The following is a 19,932-nucleotide window of genomic DNA, read 5'->3' on the forward strand; positions in this document are numbered from 1 at the left end:
TAGCACTACTACGCAAACTACGCCCAGGGTTAGAGCAGAGCCCAGAGAAGAGGATTCTTCAGTGAGAGGGGGCACACAAAGGGGCGACATTGACCTGGTTGGTAAGGGACCGGTCACCTCTACGTGCTTGGTACGTGTAGGATTGGGAGCCACAAGGTAACAACTAGTTGAGCGGTCACCTCCCCCGGTGCAGGGAGTACTGAGACCCCAACCCATGTCCAGGAGAGAGTCACTCTCAGATGTCCCCCTGATTCATCATCTGAACTGTGTAGAGTCCCTCATGAGGACTCAGACATCTGTCACTCAGTCTCAAGATGACGCAGAGAAGAGGCCTCCTACTCGGTGAGAGGTCATAGGTCACTGAAGTGAGGTCATCAGCCAGAGGAGGCCACATGATGGGTTTAACAGCAACTTGTGTAACTGGAGAGAGTAAACTGATGACAGAGTCTGGAGTGAGACCTGTCAAGAAGCTGTCCCCGTGGAAGGAGTGGCTGATGATAAAAAGTGAGTGGAGAGAGAGGGGAAAGGGGTGACGCCCCCTCCAGGGCTCAGCTGGTCTCTGCGCCGCATGTGCAGGTGGAGAGTGACAACCAAGGAAAGACGTCAAGAACTACAAGAGGCAGGAAGGGCAAGACCTGACTCAACCTCAACGAGGCTCCTGTGAAATCACTTGTGGCGATTGGGAGGGAGGGGGTCAGCCATCTTTACCCCCCGTTTCCGACTTTGGCAACGCAGCATTGAATCCTTTATTGTAGGCGCGATTCCATGAGTGGTCATGGAATACAGAAGACTCTATCCTCATAGTGTCAGTCCAGTGAAGGGGTAACAGGACAGACCGCAGCTCCACCGTGGACAAAACTTCAAGGGCCTCATTTATGAGTCTGTGAGTCACTTTTACGCCACCGATGTGCCTTGTTGCGACATATTTACAAAGTGACGCATCTAGGTAGATGCGTCACTTCGTAAACCCCTGCGCCACATTATACCTGCGCCAGGTACAATGTATGCAGGGGGGGCGGGGCGTATTGACGCAAGAGGGTCCTAGAAGTGGCGCAGTGAAATCTATGAGATTTCACTGCGCCACTTCTAGGAGGCAGATGCGTCAAAACCTTACGCCTGCCTCATGGCAGGTGTAAGACTAACGCAGTCCCTTTCACATGGGGCTTGCCCCATTTGAAAGTACACATTGCTGGAGTTGCGTCACTTTTGTGACACACTCCAGCAATGCGTCACTTTTGCGCCATACAGATCCGTCAGAAATACTGACGTATCTGTAACTCCCTGCGACATATGACGCATCAATCATGACGCAAGGAGTGTGCACTGAGAAGTGACGCATCGCTGCTTTCACGCAGCGATGCGTCACTTCTCATAAATGAGGCCCCGTGGACTTAGACCCCCTAGCAGCAGAAGCAGGATTTGAAAGATGCTAGCCTCTCTCCGTAGCCACTGGCTTTAATAAACATTCACAAAATCTAAATATGACTTAATTACAAAATGGCTGCCCTGAAAAATGTGCCCTGGATCCGGCCCTTGTGAGCCTGCGCTGGACACCCTGGCTTGAAACTGTTTGTGGTTCGATAGAAGACTTGATTTGTTTATCATTTTAATCCTGTGTGTTCCTTTTTTACAGGAGACATCTTCATTTTAAAGGCAGAAGACAGAAAACAAGCATTGGTCTATGGACTCTTCACTACATCGAGGTAAGCCTCCTGCTCGCTGCTCTGATAGCCAAGAACACACATGTTAACCAGAACTTCACGTGGGATTCAATCTTACCTTTGATCCTTCCTGGGTGTAATCTACTTAATGAGTTCAATTATTTATTAGTCTGAATTACGAGGGGATTGAGGAGTCCATCCCTTCTAAGCAAAGGCCTCTGACCTTTGCACGAACCATCCTCAAGATTTGCAGGAGCAATAAAAGGGACCAGGGGAGTCTCACCAGCAGAAATATTAATGAATTAAAATATAAGCAAACTGGCACAAAAACACGATAAAAGTACATAAATTGTATGCATATCTCCAACCAAGAAGATAACAAGCAAGGCAGAAAATATTAGAAGAATGTAATTATGGAAAAGTTCCAAATCTGCACGTTTTAATCTCTGGAGGGTTTTTCCACCGACCGTACCATGGAATACGCGGGCGCGGGTGAAAGCGCAACCCTGGCAGAGAGGAATGAAGCAGAGCTTTTCAAGGTCACTTCCAAGTCCCAGGGATGGGGGGCGTGAGCGTCATTTGTAGGTCTCGCCAGCAGACAGCTTTCAGGTGTCGATCATCAAAAACCTGCTGTGGCCACTCCCAGGGCTGACGGTGGCTTTGGATCCGCCCATTGCTTTCCATTGGTCGGCTGTCTTGTCAATCTCATCTGCTTGCTTCTTATTCGATGACTTTCCTTCCTCTTCTTGTCTCTGTCACTCCCCTGGATCATATCTTCTTTACCCCCCCACCCAGCTCCTCTGTTGCTCCCCGTTGCTGCTCCAGCTGCTTGTCTGTGTTGACTTCATCGCCCACCTGAGCCAATGTTTTTCCCCTCTCATTCCTGCCATGTCTTTTGTCCAATTTTTTTTTTTTAATCATTATTATTATTATTATTTTTTGATAGGCCCAGCAGCTGCAGTTTGCAGCCAGGACAATTTTTATTCTAAAAATGACTAATGGAGCTGTTGGAGAAGATGGGCTGAGCATCCGGGAGGCTGCTCCTGGTGGGGCTTATATTAAGACTTACATTGGAATTTACCAAGATGTAACTTGAAGAATAAACTACAACTACAAGAGCTGTCTACCAGACTTTATTGATTTCTACAGCACCATTACTCATTTTTAAAATAAAAATTGTCGCCCCCATCCTCGTCGCCAATGTAGAAATCAATAAAGTCTGGTAGACAGATATTGTAGTTGTAGTTTATTCCTTAAGTTACAGCGTAGTAAGTTCAAATGTAAGCTTTAATGTAAGTCTTAATTTAAGCCCCACCAGGAGCGGCCTCCTCAGCCCATCTTCTCCAACAGCTCCCCCTTCAAGTACAAACATCCATAACATTCCAAGTGACATCACATAGCTAGAGCATCAGGCAGAGAACCAGGACCAGGGAGATGCATTACATAAGAAGCAGATTACTACAGGCGCACTTTTTATATTTTTAAAATTGACTCGCTAAGTCTAGGTGTCAGCAATCTTGGAATGTTAGAATAAAAACAAAATGGCTGCCACGTTACGACATGTTCATATGATGAACCGCATCGGAAAAAGCATGGCAAAGCTAATAGGCGATAAACAGATAGGGTGAGCCCGTCTATTGATCTACCAGCACTGCACAGATGTCAGTGTGATCCTGTGCAGTTTAAGGGCACGCTTTACAGGATGCGCTGACCCTCACCCACCGAAGTGGCATGCTTCATCATCGAGCCGTGCTCCTCGCTGTACGGGCGCTGCAACACCCGGCGGGCCCTTCTAGGGGGCTCTTTGCCAGAGATCTTTTAATCACTCTGTCCGGTGTTTGCCAGACAGGATAGTGGCACCCCTCACTGAATGCAAGAGGGAGTGTCGGAGATTGAGAAGGTGCGGTGGCTAGACTACAATTGGCTATGGGTTGCCTAAATGCCAAATTTTTAACATCTATTCTTCTAGTAGATGACGTTTTCTCACCTTTGAGTTCTTGAGCCCGTGTGACCCGTATTCCTAGATTAGCCGGCCCCTCAGGGTGCCATGAAGCCCCTTCTCCATGTAGCGGCAGCTCTATCCAGGAGGAGCTTTGCCTATTCACCTGCCCGCGGTCTCTGGAGGCCCAGGTGTGAGACGTCTTCATCTACGTTCGCCATGGGAGTGACTCTAAGCACCTCTAGGACACAGACCTCATGCCACTATTCCACCCACGTCAGGGGGGTTGGGGCACCAACTGCAGGGCCTGAAGAGCTGCCGCAGACTCATTGGGGCAGATTAGGCTGGAAACATGTTGACCTTTTCACTGACCTTAGGGTTCATTCTTCCTCCTGCTGGATCAGAGATCATTTTAATCCTGGCATGAGCTACCTATGATATTAAACACTTGGGCCCTCATTTATGAGAAGTGACGCATCGCTGCGTGAAAGCAGCGATGCGTCACTTTTCACTGCGCCCTCCTTGCGACATGCTGGATGCGTCATATTTACAGTATGACACATCATGGCGCAAGGAGTTACGGATACGTCAGTATTTCCGACGTATCTGTATGGCTCAGAAGTGACGCATTGCTAGAGTGTGTCACAAAAGTGACGCAACTCCAGCAATGTGTCCTTTCACATGGACCAAGCCCCAGGTGAAAGGGCCTGCGTCAGTCTTACGCCTGCTGTGAGGCAGGCGTAAGAAATTGAAGCATTTGTGTCCTAGAAGTGATGCAATGAAATCTCATAGATTTCACTGCGTCATTTCTACGAGGCTTACTTGCGTCGAAACGTCCCCCTGCATACATTACACCTGGCGCAGGCATAATGTGGTGCAGGGGTTTATAAAGTGACACATCTACCTAGATGCGTCACTTTGTAAATATGACGCAACATGGCACATTGTTTACCCTGCTGGTGCGTCACAAAAAGTGACGCACCGGCGGCGTAAAAGTGACGCAGGGGCTCATAAATAAGCCCTTTGGTATCTAGGCAGTCTGCAGGCAGTTTCTTTCAATCCACCTTCCTAATCTACTGCACCCTTCCTGAATTTAGTGAAGGGCATCACGCTCCTGTTTGGGCAACACTAGACAGAGTGAATAAAAGATCTCCGGCCAAAGCCCCCCAGAGGGTCCCCGAGAGGAGCAGGGCCCGGTGATGAAGCATGCACGCTGTGGGAGAGGGTCAGCGCGTGCTGGAAAGCATGTCCTTTTTGAGTGCGAGAGACCCCACTGACGTCAGTGTAGTGTTTGTGGATCCACAGTGCAGCACACCCTAGTTGTTTATGACGGGTCAGTGTGGGGAGGGCGTGGCCCAAGTCCCTTCCCGCCCCCTCCTGAATTTGTGGAAAGCCAATCGGTCTGCATTAGCAAAGCCCAAAGGTCAGGTCCCTTTACATTGCCAAAGCTTGTTGATGTTGTGTTTTACATGCTTATATTGAAAGAACAGCTCTTTAAAGACAATGCACTTTAGATGCAGCCAGGGCTTTAAGTGGTATGAAAAAATGGGGGGTCTCTCAAAAGGGCGTGGTCAGTGTAATTAGGGGAGTGGCTTCAGAACACGCTAAAAATCTGTGCTTAGCATAGTCTGTCATTGCATCCAGATATGTGATACAACAAGTAACATCAGACCTACAACAAGTCAGGACTATTGGCTTTGTCAATGGTTATTAGTTGCAGAAGATAAATAAGCTGTAACCATGGCTTGTTAAATATAATATTGACAAAGCTTCCAATTAAAGCCCTGCTGACCCTACCACAATGTTGCTGCTCTTGCGTTTTAGAAAGAGAAAGGAAATCCAGAAAGAAAATGACTCTTTAAGGATTTCCCTTCCCCCACAACGCTCCCCTGGCATGACGTCATGCCGTAACTTCTTCCACTAGTGCGAAGTGAGCAGTGTGAGCAGCGCACATCGATGGCCTGCTGTCTCGAAACGGGTCTCTATCGGGCTGTTTTGCGTCCTGGCACTTTTTTCCGGACTGCAGTGACAGCAGACTGCGGTCACTGCAATCTGGGGAAAAAAACGGTCCGCCTGTGTCAGGGCTCAAAACAGAGCCCGATAGAGCCCCGTTTCGAGGCCCCCTTTAAAAAACTGCCGGTGCTCAGACCCGGTGAGACGCGGCCCACTTAAAGCCCTGGATGCAGCCCCTCAGGGGGTGGGTGGGAGTCTGAGGGTACCGGGTCCACACTAACGGATTTTAATGAAAACAGTCAAAGATCACAAAGAATGCTACGAAACGCCCAAATGCATCTTTAAAACAAGATGCTTTTCACGGTGAACAACCTTTACAACGCAACTTTTACCACGCAGTGCCTTTACGACGCAACTTTTACAATGCAAACCATTACAACGCATTGCGCTGGGGGGCGCTCTAGGATAGGGAATAGGTTTAATGTACTATCCAACACCTTCCCTACTATCCACGGGGACTGGAGTTGGAATAGTAAATTAAACAATTCACTATCCAGCACCCTAAAGCACTATGCGTTGTAAAGGCATGCGTTGTAAAAACCGCGCTGTAAAGGCATGCGATGTAAAAGCATGCGTTGTAATGTCATACATCCCTTTTCACAAAAAAAGAGTCACATTTAAATAGACGTGTGTGAGATCTGGGGAGGAGGACAAAGGAAACTCACAAACTCCCGTAGAAATACTGCCACCGAGGAGATAGTGCTGTTGTCGGATGTACGTTGTTACAACGCATGTTGTAACAACGCATGCCTCTACCACGCAAGTCTTACAACGCAAGTCGTTACAACGACTTGCGTTGGAGGGCGTGGATTTAGGAATCTTATAATTTTATATTCCAACACCAGTCCCCGTAACAGTAGGTAAGGTGTTGGAATATAAAATTGCAAGATTCCTTATCCCACAGCGCTATCCAGCGCAAGTCGTAGTAACGACTTGCGTTGTAATAGCTACGGGGTAAAGGCACTGCGGTGTAAAAACCGCGTCGTAAACGATGTTCCCCCTGTTGTCAGGCCTTTTAGATGTGTGTTTTTAGCTCAGGCATGTCCAAGTATGGGTTAGGTGCCTGAAGTCTGCCCTGGGATACATGTTCACAGGCATGCAGAGCGGCAGAACTGAGAGGGGCTTGGTTTCGACCTCTGGTTCCAGGTTCAGACCCTGGTAGGTCCACTTAGTATCTCGCCCTTCGGAGGTCGATGAAACGGGTACCATTGAGTTGAGTAACAATAACATGGGCAATTTCTCCCGCCTTTAGCCTCGACTGGCAGCAGTGCAGGTTGTGGAAGTTGTCATCCAACGAGTGTGCCACGTGCCAATTTTTGGGGAATCCCCAGGGTTCAGCACAAATAGGCTACAAAGTATTGAAGGACACTTGGCATTCCCAGTACTCGAGAAAAAGCAGGTACCTATAAATTTGGTTCCCCTCCGGTCCACACGGTCCTGTCTGCTCCCTGGTATACTAGCAGAAGTTTGGGAGGGCAAGGCGTCACCTGGGGTGGTGACTGGCGTAATGTAATGGACATTCTCCGACAAGTGCTATACACAGATAACTGGGTGAGAGGAATGAAGGCGGGCTTGTTAACTCTTACTTCCACCTGCATTGCCACTTGTCAGGAGTGGCTTGTCAAAGGCATTGCTCTTCAGCCAGGCAATGTTAACAGTGAACCAACACCAAACTATTGATTTTAGGTCATCCTGGGCGCATATGCATGAAGGGCTGGGCGAGGCGGGTACCACGGATACTGGGTCCCCCTGCTAGTTGCAGACTTAGCAGGACATGCTAACAGGTGGGGCGATAGGAATCCCAAGGCATTTAAGGGGACAGCCGGCCGTAGGCCACCCTGGGAGGGGTGGTGTAATTGTGCACGCACTGGAACAGGTTCTGTAGAAGCAGCGGACCGGGCAGGGGGTGGGGTGTCTCCCCTCTCACCACTGGGGTCAGACAGCTGGGAGGCAATGATTTGACTTTCCAGGGTAGGAGGGTCCTGGCGCCAGAATTGAATTCCCCCTGGTGTAAGTTATGCATCCATCCCTGACCAGAGGGGTTTGGGTTTTATCAGTCTAAAGTCCACAGGGAGTTGAAAAGGGATGGGGGCACCTGTCCAGTAGGGGCATGCTTGCCTCCGGTTCGGTATGGGCTTGGACTTGTTTTTGCTGGTCCTGGGAGAATCCCAGGAATCAGTAGGATGTAGGTAAAGATGCCGACCTCGGTGGGGGTCCTGGTTGTGATGGTGGCCACCCCCAGAGCTGTGGAGGAGGTACAGGGCGATCCAGAGTCTGCAAGGTACAGAAGGGTACTCTATGCAGGAGCACAATAAGGGTGCTAAGCCAAGGATACCCAGGGATGTCTTAGCGTTGTCCCCTGGAAGATCAACAGCGCCCCGTTAGTAAGCATGGGCGGATTTTGCGAATTGGCAATCCGCGAACTTGCGTATTTACGGATTCGCAATCCGCAAAATCCGCGAACTCTCGCGAATTTGCGGATTTTTTTTTTGTGTTCGCTAGGATTTCTGCCAGTTCGCGAGGGTTCTGTACCAGTTCGCAATTGCGAACTTACTTGTCGGCTCGGAACGGCCGCGACTATGTTGTTTCTACATCTGGTTCATCATCACAGGTTCACAGCACCCTCTGTTTCACCACTGCCACCCTCTGGTACACCCTTGCCACCCTCTGGTACATCACTGCCACCCTCTGGTTGGTTTATCACTGTAGATTATGGGGGTGAAAAAAAGCAAGCACACCTGCCCTGCTTCAACTGACATGAATTAATTTGGGGTTGATTAATGTGTCACTGAATTTAAACTTCCAGTCTGGCTGGCACCTGCTTCCTTGTCTGTAATTTGCTTTCTGTTGCAGTGCAATTTTTTTTCACAGGACCTTTGTGGCCTATAGTTGCAAGTAGGCAACTGAACTCTGAAGGGGCCCCTCAGGAAGCACTACAGGGAATGGTTACTAATGATAAGATTGAACTTTTGCACCTGCTGAGTGCTCTCAGTTTTGTCTGTAATTGCTTTCTGTTGCAGTGTAATTTTTTTAACAGGACCTTTGTTGTATACTTGTAGCTATTCTCTGAGCCTGCTGTGAGGGTCAGAGCAGGGTCATAGAATAGTTGCAAGTAGGCAAATGAACTCTGAAGGGGCCCCTCAGGAAGCACTACAGGGAATGGTTACTAATGATAAGATTGAACTTTTGCACCTGCTTAGTGCTCTCAGTTTTGTCTGTAATTGCTTTCTGTTGCAGTGTAATTTTTTTAACAGGACCTTTGTTGTATACTTGTAGCTATTCTCTGAGCCTGCTGTGAGGGTCAGAGCAGGGTCATAGAATAGTTGCAAGTAGGCAAATGAACTCTGAAGGGGCCCCTCAGGAAGCACTACAGGGAATGGTTACTAATGATAAGATTGAACTTTTGCACCTGCTGAGTGCTTTCAGTATTGCAAAAATCCAAATATCCAGCAGCATCCACAAAAAGTAATCCTTCCAGGTCAAGATCCAAATCAAAGTGACCAGCACATGAAGAAAGCACTGGGAGGAGCCTGGTGGACAGGAACAGGAAGTTGGAGACTGTGGGGCACTTCCTTCCTCCCACCCCCACCCCCCAAAATGGACTCCTTGCAAAGAAAAAGTGCAGGCAAATGTCAACCTGAGGAGTTATTCTGATAAAAATCATAATTTTCAAGGTTTATGCTGCCTGCTGGTGGATTTCTTGTGCGAAATTGCAAATTTTGCAATCTCGAAATTGCGAGATTGTCGCTGCCCGCCGCATCTATGTGTTCGCAAGTGTTTACTCCCGCGAAATTGTATAGTATTTTAGTTGGCAAGTGCGACCAAGCAAAAAATCCGCTTTTATTTATTTATTTTGAAATTTTTATATAGCGCGAACAAGATCTTTGCAGATATCAGAGCGCTTTACAAGGGCATGGGGGTAAAAAATACAAAGTAATAAAGCGTATATACAGAGTAATATATGAGGTAGTTAGGTACAAGGTGCTAGTTACATAGGTGGGATAAAGGACATGAGGTAGATAACAGGTGAGGTAGTGTCGGTACACAGTGTATAGACAGACAATTGCGTCAATAGTATAAAGTGCAATAATAAGGAGCATATACCTGCTTAAACGTGTTTAGAATATTTAGAGTTTAAAGGAGGGTACAGTTGAGGTAGGTGTGAGCAGGGTGTATAGTCCCACAGGTGCGAGAGTAGTAAGGAACGTTGAGAAGGAGAGGGTAAAGTGTGCAAAGTCAACCAGGTGCGTCAATAATATAACAATATAACAATATACATAATCAACCAGGTGCATCAAACATTATAACAAAATACAAAGAGTGAGCGTATACAGTTAGGTTGAGGTAGGTGTGAGCAGGGTGTATAGTCCCACAGGTGCGAGAGTAGTAAGGAACGTTGAGATGGAGAGGGTAAAGTGTGCAAAGTCAACCAGGTGCGTCAATAATATAACAATATAACAATATACATAATCAACCATGTGCATTAAACATTATAACAAAATACAAAGAATGAGCGTATACAGTTAAGTAATTCGAAAACACGGGTGGCACAGTAGACCAGGGTCGGGAAGGACTTGCAAGGCAGATTCATGAGTGATACGGAGCAATAGATCATGTGTATTTTGCCATGAGGATCGCTTTAACTTCCCTCTTAAAGATTGTTTCGGAGGAGATGAGCCTTGTTTCCGGAGGGAGTGAGTTCCAGATCCTGGGTGCCATTCCTGAAAAGGAGCGTTTATACGTTTTTTCCTTCCGAAATCTTCGAGGTTTCAGCAAAAGATTGTTTGTGCCTCTAGTAGTTCGGGAGCCACCCGAAATTGTCAGCTTTTGAGTGAGATAGGCGGGTGAATTCCGGTGCACAGCCTTGTGTGTCATGCAAGCGATTTTCAGTTGTATTCTGGCTTCAAAAGGTAGCCATTTCAGTGATTTAAAGTCCGGGGAGATGTGCGAGTGTTTTTTTGAGCCAATGACGAGTCTCGCTGCGGCGTTAAGGGATGCTCTTAGGGGTGCCGTTGTAGTTAGGGGGAGCCCGCAGAGGGCGGTGCTACCGTAATCTATGTGCGGGATGACTATAGATTGTACTGCAGTTTGGAAGTCTTTGGCAGGAAGGAAGGGTTTGAGTTTCCTCAGGGTATTGATTTGAAAGTTCGCTCCTTTGGTTGCCTTGCTGATGTGCTGCTGCATGTTGAGATTGGTGTCCAGTGTTATGCCTAAAGATTTTGCGGAGTCAACTACGATGGGCTGTACATTTAGAGCCGTTAAATGCTTAAGCCATGTTTGAGCCGTGGATATTTTAGCGGGAGGTGAGATCAGGAGGAACTCGGTCTTCAGAGCATTGAGTTTGAGGTGATTCTCAGAAAGCCAGGATTGGGTGTTTCTGATTGTGGTGTTCAGAAGCATGATGTCCTTGGGAGATTGTATTTTGAGATAAAGTTGGGTGTCGTCGGCATACATGTGAAAGTGCACATTAGATGCCTGTAGCAACGTAGTGAGAGGTTCCATAACTAGGTTGAACAGTGTTGGGGAGAGGGAGGATCCTTGAGGAACGCCTAGCGATACAGGTACCGAAGAGGACAGCAGGTTGTTGCTTTTGAATCTTTGTGTCCGGTTGTGTAGGAATGAGGTGAACCACTTTAGAACAGTCCCAGATATGCCCATTCTTGTGTTTAACAGTTCGAGTAAGTTCTCATGTTTAACTGTATCGAATGCTGCGGAGAGATCCAGAAGGATGAGGAGGCAGGTGTCGTTTTGGTCTAGGATTTGGAGGGCATCGTCCACTATGTGAGTCATGGCAGTTTCGGTGCTGTGCCCTGCTCGGAAGCCTGACTGATGAGCGTTTAGGAGATCAAACTTATCTATGTGTTTAGTCAGTTGTTGCTGTACACATTTTTCCATCAGTTTAGCGAGAGTGGGAATGTTTGTAATAGGGCGGTAATTGTTTAGATCAGTGGGGTCTGCTGTTGGTTTTTTCAGTAGCGGAGTGACTTGCCCTACTTTGAGGGCGTTGGGGATGGATCCTTGTTGAAGAGAGCTATTGATAATCTTTGACCAGAGTGGGAGAAGCCAAGGAGAAAAGTCCTTTACAGCGTTAGCAGGAAGGGGGTCGGAGAGGTGATTGGAAAGTTTCAAGGTGTTGAGCAGTCTGCCAATTTCCTCTTCGGAGTAGGTGTCAAAGGCTGACCAAGTAGCATTGTTCTTTGGTTGAGGCACTGCTGTGTGTCGGGGGTTGGAGTACAGGATAGCGTCATTGAGGAGATCGCTTCTTATTCTCTCAGTTTTTTGGATAAAGAAGGCAGAGAAGTCTTCGCAGGAAGGAGTATCGCCCATAGGGCTGGGTGTCTGGGGTTGCTCTTTGCATTGTGTTCTGACTAACTCAAACAGTTTTTTTGGACGGTTTTTAGCTTGGGCGAGTTGGAGGCTGAAGAAGTTTCTTTTTGAGCGCTTTATTTTCCTGAAGTAGGCGTTTCTCTGTATCTTTAGACTTTTTAGGTGCACTGCAGAAGGGGCTGATCTCCAGGTGCGCTCTGCCATTCGCATGGCCCGTCTATCCTCATTGAGGCTACCGTCATACCATGGGTTGGAAGTCTTCTTGGACGAGACTCTTTTTAGTTGCATGGGCGCCGCCTCATTGATTATTGTGGACATAGTATTGAGATAGTAGTCAGTCAGAAGTTGAACGTCTGTATCGCCGGGAGGGGGAAGTAGGCGATTGCAGCTGATCGGCGGTAGGGAGTTTGGATTGAGTTTCTTCAAGTCTCTTTTCCACACTTTGTGCTTAGGGGGTTGAACTGAGTTAAGTCTGATTTTTTCCTTGATGAGGAAGGAGACAATGTAGTGATCTGACCAGTCACAAGGTTGGATTGACTCCAGTTGAATAGCGCCCTCTTTGGAGATGATAAGGTCAAGGGTTGAACCTCTCTTATGGGTCGGGTTATTGCATATTTGGTTGAGATCAAATGCGTTGAGAAAGCTTTTGAGGCTGTTTACCACTGCGTCATTGCTGTCATTCCAGTGGAGATTGTAGTCGCCAAGGAAAATTTGGGTGTGCTGCCGTCCTGAGTTGGCTGATATTGTATCCATGAGTTGTTGGACGAAGGAGAGATTGTCCCCAGGTGGGTGGTATATAATGTGGAGTGAACATACCGGTTTGCTTTCGCTGATGATATCGAGGCAAAGGTATTCACAGGAAGTAAGAGAGGGGACGGCCACTTTGGAGACTGAGAGGTTGCTTCTGTAGATGCAGGCAATTCCACCGCCTGTCTTTATGGCCCTGTCAAGTCTAATGATACAGTAGTTGGGAGGGACTAGGATATCCAGTATAGGTGTAGAGGAATCAGACAGCCACGTTTCAGTCAGAATGGCTAGGTCCAGTTCCCGGGACATGATGAGGTCGGCGACCTCCGTGGAATGTCTTTGGGCCGATCTGCAGTTGAGAAGTATGCATTTAAGGCTAGGGGTGCAAAGGGTGGAGGACGATTCCGTAATGAGGGGTACATTAGTGAGGTTGTTGGGGACAGCGCCTCTGTTGTTATCCTTTTGTTGCCTAAGGGGGTTGGATATAATCGTTGGGATGGACATGTTGTTGGTAGCTAGTGGCTTTTGGGGAGCCGGGTCGTAAGAGTGGAGAAGGGTGTGTACGTCATGGTCAGAGATCGGGTTGGAGGTGCGTCTGGGGCGATTGGTGGTATTGCAAGAGGGGGTAGAAGTCCAATGTGGGGGGAGATGTGTGTTAAGGCGAGTAGGGGGAGAGGAGGAAGTGTTGTTAGGAGGAGAAGGGGGAGTACCGCGCTTGGTAGTGACGAGATTGCAATTGTTACTGCGATTGTTGGTATTGCGAGGGGGGATAGAGGTCCGGTGTGTGGAGTGTTGTGTGGTAGGGCGGGTAGGAGGTGAGGGGGAAGTGGCACGGATTTTACGAATTTTCGGCAAGTTCGCGAGAGTTCGCGTATTGCGAATTTACCGAAAATCCGCAAAATCCGCGAGCGGAACGGATTTTACGCCCATGCTTACCCGTTAGTCCTATGGGTGGTTGTGGGCCTGAGCAACCGGGGGCGGCCTGGAATGCTCCGCCCCCCTTCTGGGGGGCGTGAGTAAGTGCTTGGACTGGCGGTCCACGGATGGGAGGGGTGGCCCCTCCCAAAATTGGAAACCACCGATTGGCGAGGGCCATGATGTAATATGGCTCATCAGGCGGAATGCGCATAAGGGCTGGCCTGCCCTTGGATCGCCCGTAAGATGTTGGCATATTTGTTATGCAAATAAACCTGCAGCAATTTTCTCCACTAACAAGGTGTTATGTGGTTTATTTATGTATGTTGCTGTATGAGAACTGAGAAGTGTTGTCGATATTGGTACTATGGGTCTGGACAAAGTCTGTGCCTTCTTTTCTTTGCTATTCATAAACACTCTCAGAGTCAACATACACTCTTCCAGAAAGGGATTGTGAACTGAATGATTCCTTAGTGCAAGGTTCTGCAGCAGGATTGCACGATTGCTTTCACTCTGACCGGTCCTCATGGAACTGGCCAGCGCCACCTTCAGGTGAGAAGGGGAGTTTAGGCATCATTTCTTCAGATTGGCCATTGCGCCGAGACTCCAGGCTGCAGAGGTCTGCTCCTGTCATTGAAGTGAAGGGCGAACTGTAGCGCCAAGATCATCAGGTAATGACATCAGGGTGCTCCGGTGCACGAGAGGACCTCTCCCCTCCCCTCCCAGGGGTTTAGATTCTACTTAATGTTTGAAAACAATGGATGAAAATGATCCCAAGACTCTTCCGCTCCTGATTGGATAACACTCGAACGGTCACCCACCCCTCTGAATCCACCACATTTGATCGGCTTCTTTGTATCCTGTGTGATCGTGCTCTGATGTCACGCCTGCACCAAGTAGTTCCTGATCCCACAGATTCCCGCTGACATCTAACTGCACTGTGTGCCTTGTTTCCTTGCAGTAACATCCTGAGTGGATCTGCTCTGTGTGTCTACAAGATGGAAGACATCGTGTCCGCCTTCGAGGGCCGGTACGCGCACAAGGAGAGTCCGGACTTCAAGTGGACGCCGTACCAGGGACGCGTTCCATCTCCAAGGCCGGGAACGGTGAGAGCCTATGGGGACGTGAAATGTGTGCGCGTGCACAGCTGCTGGAGTGTCGCTGTGTCTTTAGTTCACCTGTGTGCTCTGCTGCTGGAGTGTCGCTGTGGCCTAGAGGTATCATCGTTCCTATTTGCGATTTCTTAATAGCGAATTTTACCGAATCTCTATTTAGAAATCGTAAAATGGGATGTATGTTTAAAATCGCTATTTTTTGCGATTCCTTATTGTTCTTTATTTGCGAATTCGCAAGTTGCGAATTCGCAATTAAGGAATAATTTCCCATTCATTCCTATGGGCCAGGAGGCCCATAGGAATGATTGCGAAATAATTCTCAAATTGCGAATTCGCAATTCGCTAATCGCAATTTGAGAATTATTTCAAGGGTGCAGGGGTGTCTCATGGACACCCTGCTGCACCCCTGAAATTTACATGTGTGTGCATATGGCGCACATACATGCCCTATGGGCATGTATGTGTGTCACATGCCACATGTGAATTTTGAAAGGAATTCGCAAATTAACACCAACCTCAAATTGGAGTTAATTTGCGATTTCTTAACCAGAATTCGCAATTTGAAAAAGCTTCATACATGGCATTTAAGGAATCGCAAAATTGCGATTCCTTAAATGCTTAAGCCAAATAAGGAATCGCAATTTTTTGCGATTCCTTATTTTGCTAATTTCTCATACATCCCAAAAGATGCAAAATGTCCGTTTGTGATTCGTTAAGGCCGAAATTCTGCGAATTTCGGCCTTAAAGAACCGCAAAAGGCTTGATACATCTAGGCCTGTGTCTTTAGTTCACCTGTGTGCTCTGCTGCTGGGTGTCTCTGTGTCTTTAGTTCACTTGTGATGAACACACAGATATGATGAAGCACAAACACACCCTTAGAGTGACTTTCCATCCTCAACACACCTTTCACCTGTACCTTATTATACCCTTCGAATGTTTTCATGTTTATGCAAATCTCGTTTCATCACCTGCTCTAAGTTACATTATGTGTAATCTACAATAGGGTAGAGGAGAGCTTGTGTAATCCACAGTGTCACAAGCATGTAGTTGCTGAGTAATGTCTGCTTCTCCCTGCACATCTGATCCCTGCCTGCTCTTACCCACAGTGCCCCAGCAGTACTCGTGGACATTACCGATCCACGCGTGACTACCCGGATGACGTCATGTTCTTCAGTCGTACCCACCCTCTGATGTACAGCTCCGTCTACCCCATCAACAAGCGCCCACTGCTCGTGCGCGTGGGGGTGGACTACAGGTTCACCAGGATGGTGATGGACCAGGTGGAAGGTGTGGACAGACAGTATGACGTCATGTTCATCGGCACAGGTAAGGCGCACTGTCAAGAGGCTGTGAGTACCAGCTTTCCCCCCCATATCTACATTAGGGGTGCTAGTCAACCTTCCTGGACGTCGCAGTAGGCATAGACATGTAAACACTTTGGATGTATGACGTTACAACGCACACTTTTACAACGCATACCTTTACAACGCATTTTTTACACCGCAACATCCATTACAACGCACACCATTACAACGCATACCATTACAACGAATTCTTAGAAACTACCTTTACAACGCATTCCACTACAACGCATACTACATTTACAACGCATACTATTACAACGCATTTCTTTACATTGCATATAAGGTAAGTGTTGGATAGTGAAGGGGTTAAAATTACTATTCTAACTCCAGGGGGTGCAACAGTAGGGAAAGTGTTGGATAGTGCAGGGGTTAAAATTACTATTCTAACTCCAGGGGGTGCAACAGTAGGGAAAGTGTTGGATAGTGTAGGGGTTAAAATTACTATTCTAACTCCAGGGGGTGCAACCGTAGGGTAAGTATTGGATGGTAAGTTTTGCGTTGTAATGGTATGCGTTGTAATGACTGCGTTGTAATGGTATGCATTGTAGTGTCATGCGTTGTAATGACTGCGTTGTAAATGCATGCGTTGTAATGGATGTTGCGTTGTAAAAGTTTCGTTGTAATGGTAGTGCGTTGTAAAAGTTGCGTTGTAAACGTTGTATACCAAACACTTTGAACTCTCTGGTCAGACCCCCTGCGGATTCTTAATGTGCAAATGTGTGTCTGTCGAGGACTAGTCGGAACTGGGAGTCCTCGTGGCTGCACGAGACTGTGACGTCATGCTCCTTGCTTACTTACACTCATCTTCAGTACTTGTAAGAGAGGGTTCTTCCGCACCCCGGACTTCCAACAAGATGCCTTAACTTTATTAGCAATTACAGCACCCCCCGCCGAGGCAACCTCAGAAGTCTGGCTCTTGTTGCGTTGTTTCAAAACTTGTTCGAAGGCTGTGTACTTTGTGTGGTGGTCAGTGTGTGCGGCTCCTATTGTAGGTGTTCTTTGAGGACCACTCACCCCCAGGCCAGCAGTGTGTCTCCTCTGTGAGCCTTCTGTGCCTACCTGCCAGGGCTACACCATGGTTGTAGGAGGGTAGGATCTGCTTCCTATGGTTACCTCCACTTTTTGCTGGTGTTTCACTGTTTTTCGACTTTAGTCTGGCTGGGGCCCTGCTATCCAGGGTCCCAGCCTGTCTATTTCCCTCTCTAAATTGATTGCATGTACATTAGGTACATACCAGATTGGTTACTGAGGTACCCTTGTGAGTTCCTAGTATATGGTACACTAGGTACTCAGGGCATAGGTACCCCAGAGGCCTACCAGGGGCTGCAGCATGTATTGTGCCACCCCTGTGAAGCCTTCCAAAATGACACCACAGGTCTGCACTTGCAGCCTGGGTAAGGTGGTGTATGCACCCCTTGCTAAGTTATAGGTTACCTATATCTACCTTAAATCACTGCACATAGAAACCTATCAGGCACCCCTATGGCAGGCCTTATCAATCCTGAAGGCAGGGTGCTTGGTTTCTTGTGAAACGGTGCCCATTCATGAGCAGGGCCCCTCTGCAGCCTTCGGAACCTATTCTCTGGGGCTGTTCTGTGATGCAGCCTGACCATATACTCTTATGTGCATTATAACCTCGCTGTAAATGATAACTTTGAGATGGCTGCACGGAAACATGTCGTGTTTGGTGTCAAACACTTTGGAATCATACCCCCCACCAGTCCTGGAGGCGGGGGTAGAATTCCACCCTTCTAGAGGGAGAGACATGTACACACTAGTCTAACCGGTAATAGTTTAAAAGAGCCCTGGCATCACAAAATGGATGCTGCAGCCACAGACACGAGTCTGGCCTCCTGCTACTCACCGAAACTCCGTCAGGGGAGGCCTGGACAATAGGTTTCCTGTCACAGGGAGGTGTTACTACCGCCAAGATAGGCCTTAGTGGATTGGGGCTGGGTGGGTGCACTCCAGGAGTGCTTTGAAGTCTGCACTTGGGGCACATTTGGTGTCACTGTGCATAGTCCAGTTCAAACCGGTTGTAGGGTCTATCAGCCCCATCTCTGGTGCGAAATTGGACAAAGGAAATGAGTGTGTAGCCACCCCTCTTTCCAAACCCTCCCATAGGTGGGTCTCCAGAGTAAGTCCAACCCCTTCCTTGGGTATAAGTAAGAAACCCCTGACTACAGGACTTTAGAATACACCTGGACGAAACTCTGCTACAGATGTCCTGGAACTTCGATGATCTACACGATTAGATGCCTGAAGAATCTCCCTTGGAGTAAAGGAGTTACTCCCCTGCTTGGCAGGCACCAACAAAGCATTTGCCAGCCTGCATCTCCGAAGCTCCCGCTGGACTCCAAAGTAATTGCAGCCCAGGAGGTGGATTTCCAGACTTCCCAGAGGCCGACCCGAGTCACCAGCAAAGTGGAGATCCGCAGTCCTCGTGAGTGACGTGAAACCGGGACTCCTGGACACCGTGCACATTTGCAAGTGCATCAGCTTCTCAACATTCTTTGAGGCTGTGCTTTGGATTACTTGTAGCCCAAGCCTGGAGCACCTTTTACACCGAAGATTGCTGGCCTACACTCCACAAGTGTTCTGTGAGCCAGTTCTGAGTGTTTCTGCTCAAGGCCCCTTCGTGATCCCTGGTCTGTCGACTGGTGGGTCCCTGTGAAGGCAACTCCTATTTTCCTTGAGCTTCCCTAGTTGCTCCAGACGTGCCCTGACTTCCCACCGCATGGTGAGTCCCTCGGACCTTGCTGGTCTACACCGAAGCAGCTTTCTCCTTTCAGCATGGGTTGCTGTTGCCAAGGCTAGTTGGGTCCAATCCGGGCACCAACACCGCAGCACTCGACATCCTTTGTGGGACTGCTCGAATCCAGCTCCTGGTCATTGTCGACGCCTCCTGATCCTCGTGGCTGAAGAGTCAAGCTTCACCTCTTCTCACCTGAAGCACCCGACATCTGTGGGCATTCAACTATCGTGCCCCTGGTCACTGGCTAGTGACCCAGAATCTGTCCCCTCTGCTTTCAGGTTCTTCACATCTTCGATCCAGGCTTGGATCACAGCAGACACTTTCCTCTTCGACGGCAGCAGCACTTTGCAGCAGATCGCCATTGAAATCAACAACGATTCCCAACACCAAAAGACACCTATGCACTCAGCTTACCTGGGTGAGGTAACTCGAGAACTCCAGTGCTCCCGTGGGTGTTGGCCCTAGAACCCCTTAAGTCTAAAGGGGTTTGCTCAAAGTCCTCTCCAATTGTCCCTTATCTTTAAATTTCCAACCGTGACTTCCCCCATTGAAGTTAACGGTGATTCGCGGCTGTGTTCTCACACTGCACGCGTCCCCGTGGGTCCCCTGTGTCACCACCATGGGTGGTTCCTGGTAGCCTCAGCACTTCTACAGGCTCTAGGCCTTGTGTCTAGTCAAGTCGTGGTTCTTATACAACTTGTTTGATATATGGTTTGGTACGCCCCTAGGGCTCAATGTATATTGTGCTAATTTACTGTGTGCTATTAAGTGTACAGATGTGCTTTGACCTCTAGCCTCATAAAGAGACTAGAGGGTTGTGTTTAGAATAAATACATATATTTTATATATATACCTGGTGTGGTTCTCCTTTCATTTGGTCATTCATGAGATTATAGACTGGTAAAACAAACTGCTTTACATTGCTTCAGGACTTAGCCTGAAGGCTGCTCTCCACAGCTACCACTAGGATAGCTTTCAATAAAGGTTGTCTTTAACCTTTCACCTTTAAGGGGCTGTTTGGACTGGTACAAGGTGCCCACCATAACTAGTGGACAGCATATGCCAGGCCAACTTCTCCCAACGGTGTAAGGTCTCT

General features: G+C 48.1%; 1 protein-coding gene across 2 annotated transcripts in view; it reads left to right on the forward strand.

Annotated features, from left to right (window-relative positions):
• LOC144782495 (semaphorin-3A-like) overlaps positions 1–19,932 on the forward strand; it is a 267,163-nt gene that overhangs the window by 205,520 nt on the left and 41,711 nt on the right. For both annotated transcript variants that reach the window (XM_078661881.1, XM_078661882.1), the window contains 3 exons: positions 1,634–1,703; positions 14,564–14,708; positions 15,824–16,043. In XM_078661881.1, the coding sequence (XP_078518007.1) occupies positions 1,634–1,703; positions 14,564–14,708; positions 15,824–16,043 (435 nt within the window). The remainder of the gene's footprint in view (positions 1–1,633; positions 1,704–14,563; positions 14,709–15,823; positions 16,044–19,932) is intronic.

Source organism: Lissotriton helveticus, chromosome 9 (assembly GCF_964261635.1).
Source record: "Lissotriton helveticus chromosome 9, aLisHel1.1, whole genome shotgun sequence".
In the NCBI taxonomy this organism is placed as follows: Eukaryota; Metazoa; Chordata; class Amphibia; order Caudata; family Salamandridae; genus Lissotriton; species Lissotriton helveticus.